Source organism: Vulpes vulpes, chromosome 9 (genome assembly GCF_048418805.1).
Source record: "Vulpes vulpes isolate BD-2025 chromosome 9, VulVul3, whole genome shotgun sequence".
Lineage (NCBI taxonomy): Eukaryota > Metazoa > Chordata > Mammalia > Carnivora > Canidae > Vulpes > Vulpes vulpes.
Genome location: NC_132788.1, coordinates 100835944 through 100840154, shown reverse-complemented (window position 1 = coordinate 100840154; position 4211 = coordinate 100835944). Strand labels below are relative to the sequence as shown.

The window sequence follows — 4211 nt, the reverse complement described above, 5'->3', positions numbered from 1 at the left end:
AAACATCGGAATGGATGATATAGATCAAAGGGGAAACTATCTGTATATGAATCAGACAAGGCAGAAATTTAATAACATGAGTGACTTAAATGTATGGAGAAATTGAATTCAAAAAGATGGAAATTCCAGGAAATAAGTAGTAGGAACAGATTCTACTTCCACAATATAATCATAGAATGGCAGTTCCTGGCTCTGAGGTTGTGAGCCCTGCAATCATGGGCACTTCTTCAGCCCCCTGATGATTGGCCCTTACATTACTGGAACCCCAATTATTCTTTTCAGAGCCCTCTTTATGTCTCTGTTCCTTAGGCTGTAGATGAAGGGGTTCAGCATGGGTGTGACCACCGTGTACATCACCGAGGCTACTGCACTTTCGTGAGAGCTGTGGTTAGCAGCAGAACTCAGGTACACTCCTAGGCTTGTACCATAAAATAAGGAGACAACTGAGAGGTGAGATGCACAGGTGGAAAATGCTTTATATTTGCCCTGAGCTGCTGAGATCCTAAGTATTGAGGAAACTATCTTAGAGTAAGAGTATATGATACCAACCAGGGGAGCCCCACCCAGCAGCACAGCTGCAAAATATATCACTATGTTATTTAAAAAGGTGTCAGAACAGGCATGTCCAACCACCTGATTGAGTTCACAGAAAAAATGGGGGATTTCCACCTCTGCACAGAAGGACAGCCGCAACACCATTAAGCTCTGTAACAAGGAATTCAGGGTACTCATGATCCATGACACCAGAACCAGCAGTCCACAGAGCCATGGATCCATGATGACTGTGTAGCGCAAGGGGTGACAGATAGCCAAAAAACGGTCATAGGCCATCACAGCCAGGAGAAAGTCATCCCAGTCTGCAAAGAGTAGAAAAAAGTATATCTGTGTGACACAACCTGCATAGGTGATGACTTTGCCCTGAGTCTGTATGTTCAGCAGCATCTTTGGGACAGTGGTGGAGGTGAAACAGATGTCTACAAAGGACAGGTTGGCGAGGAAGAAGTACATGGGGGTGTGGAGGTGGGGGTCTGACCTGACAGCCAGAATGATGAGCAGGTTTCCAAAGACAGTGATCAGGTACATGGAGAGGAACATCCCAAATAGGAGGAGCTGTAGTTCTGGCTCCTCTGATAATCCCAGAAGAAGAAACTCTGAAATTCCTGTGTCATTGTCTGCTTCCATGTGGTAGAGGTGACTACAGGGAAAGAAAAAAATAACATAATAATTTTTCATTTTTAAGTTTTTATTTTAAGTCAAGTTTGTTAAGGTACAGTGTAATATTTTTTTCAGGTGGACAATATAATGATTCAATACTTCCATAAAACACCTGGTGGTCATCACAAGCACCCTCCATCATCCGCATCATCTATCTGACCCATCTTCCCACCACATCCTCTCTGGCAACAGGCAGTGTGTTCTCTGTAGTTAAGAGTCTGTTTCTTGTTTCTCTCTCCCTCTCTCTCTTTTACCTTTGGACTTTGTTTTGTTTCTTAAATTCCACATATGAGTGAAATCATATGGTATTTGTCTTTTTCTGACTGACTTATTTTTTTTAGCATAATCTCTTTAGCTCTATCCATGTTGTTGCAAATGGCATGATTTCATCTTATTTTCTGAGTAACATTCGCTGTATGTATATGGGCATATACATCTGTGTGTGTGTGTGTGTGTGTGTGTGTGTGTGTATATATATATATATATATATATATATCACATCTTGTTCATCCATTCATCTATTGTTGGATACTTGGGCTGTTTCCATAGTTTGGATATTGTAAATAATGCTGCTAATAAGATTTGGGTGCACATATCCCTTTGAATTAGTATTTTTGTATTCTGTGGGTGAATACCTAGTAGTGCAATTGCTGGATCCTAGGGCAGTTATATTTTTAACTTTTAAGGAACCTCCATACTGTTTTCCAGAGTGGCCACACCAGTTTGTATTCCCATCAACAATGCAGAGGATTTCCATTTCTCTGCATCCTTGATAACACCTGTTGTTTCCTGTGATGTTAATTTTAGCCACTCTGACTGGTGGGAGGTGATATCTTATTGTGTATTTGATTTGTATTTCCCTGATTATGAGTGATGCTGAGCATCTTTTCATGTGTCTGTTAGCCATCTGTATGTCTTTGGAGAAATGTCTATTCATGTCTTCTGCCTATTGCTAATTGGATTTTTTTTTTGGTGTTGAATTTGATAAGTTCTTTATAGATTTTGGATACTAATCCTTTATCTAATTTGTCACTTGCAAATATCTTCTCACATTTCATAGGTTGCACTACTAGGTATTTACCCAAAGGATACAAAAATACTAATTTGAAGGGTTATGCACCGTGATATTCATAGTAGCATTATTAACAATAGTCAAACTATGGAGAGAGTCCAAATGACCATAAACTAAAAATGTATTAAAAAGTTGTAGTATATATATATGCAATGGAGTATTACTTAGCCCATCAGAAGGAATGAAGTCTTGCCATTTGCAATTAACTGGATAGAGGTAGGGTGTATTATGCTAAGTGAATAAGTCAGAGAAGGACAAATGCCATGTGATTTCATTTTTGTGTGGAATTTAAGAAGCAAAGCAAATTAAAACAGTTGGAGGAAATAGAGGCAAACCAGGAAAAAGACTCTTAGCTATGAACCCTCCAGAAGGTTGCTGGGGGAGAGAGGAAGGAGATGAGTGAAATAGCTGGTGGGGATGAAGGAGGACACTTGTGGTGTTGTATAGAAGTGTTGAATCACTAAATTCTGCACCTGAAACTAGTGTTGCACTGTATGTTAACTAACTGGAATTTAAATTGGACATCCACATGCAGAAGAATGAAACTAGACCACTCTCTTGCACCATACACAAAGATAAACTCAAAATGGATGAAAGATCTAAATGTGAGACAAGATTCCATCAAAATCCTAGAGGAGAACACAGGCAACACCCTTTTTGAACTTGGCTACAGTAACTTCTTGCAACATACATCCACAAAGGCAAAAGAAACAAAAGAAAAAATGAACTATTGGGACTTCATCAAGATAAGAAGCTTTTGCACAGCAAATGATACAGTCAACAAAACTTAAAGACAACCTACAGAATGGGAGAAGATATTTGCAAATGATGTATCAGATAAAGGACTAGTTTCCAAGATCTATAAAGAACTTATTAAACTCAACAGCAAAGAAACAAACAATCCAATCATGAAATGGGCAAAAGACATGAACAGAAATCTCACAGAGGAAGACATGGATATGGCCAACATGCACATGAGAAAATGCTCTGCATCACTGGCCATCAGGGAAATACAAATCCCAAAACCACAATGAGATACCACCTCACACCAGTGAGAATGGGGAACATTAACAAGGCAGGAAACAATAAATGTTGGAGAGGATGTGGAGAAAGGGGAAACTCCTGCACTGTTGGTGGGAATGTGAACTGGTGCAGCCACTCTGGAAAACCCTGTGGAGATTCCTCAAAGAGTTAAAAATAGACCTGCCCTATGACCCAGCAGTTGCACTTCTGGGGATTTCCTCCAAAGATGCAGATGCAATGAAACACCGGGACACCTGCACCCCGATGTTTCTAGCAGCAATGTCCACAATAGCCAAACTGTGGAAGGAGCCTCGGTGTCCATCGAAAGATGAATGGATAAAAAAGATGTGGTCTATGTATACAATGGAATATTACTCAGCCATTAGAAACGACAAATACCCACCATTTGCTTCGACGTGGATGGAACTGGAGGGTGTTATGCTGAGTGAAGTAAGTCAATCGGAGAAGGACAAACATTATATATTCTCATTCATTTGGGGAATATAAATAATCGTGAAAGGGAATAGAAGGGAAGGGAGAAGAAATGGGTAGGAAATATCAGAAAGGGAGACAGAACATGAGAGACTCCTAACTCTGGGAAACGAACTAGGGGTGGTGGAAGGGGAGGAGGGTGGGGGGTGGGGGTGAATGGGTGATGGTCACTGAGGGGGGCACTTGACAGGATGAGCCTGGGTGTTATTCTGTATGTTGGCAAATTGAACACCAATAAAAAATAAATTTATTATTTAAAAATAAATAAATAAATAAATAAATAAATAAATAAATAAATAAATAAAAACTTGCAGGAGAAGAAAAATCCATACAATCCAATGATGAAGGAAGACTATTTATTAAAAAATAAAAAAATCATGTACCACATCAGATGGTGACAGGGGCCATG

General features: G+C 39.6%; 1 protein-coding gene across 1 annotated transcript; it reads right to left on the bottom strand.

Moving 5' to 3' along the window:
* Positions 1–249: 249 nt before the first annotated feature.
* Positions 250–1233, bottom strand: LOC112908130 (olfactory receptor 7A10-like). Its single transcript, XM_072718856.1, has one exon. The coding sequence runs from the start codon at positions 1231–1233 to the stop codon at positions 250–252; it is 984 nt and encodes a 327-aa protein (XP_072574957.1).
* Between the last annotated feature and the right edge of the window lie 2978 nt (positions 1234–4211).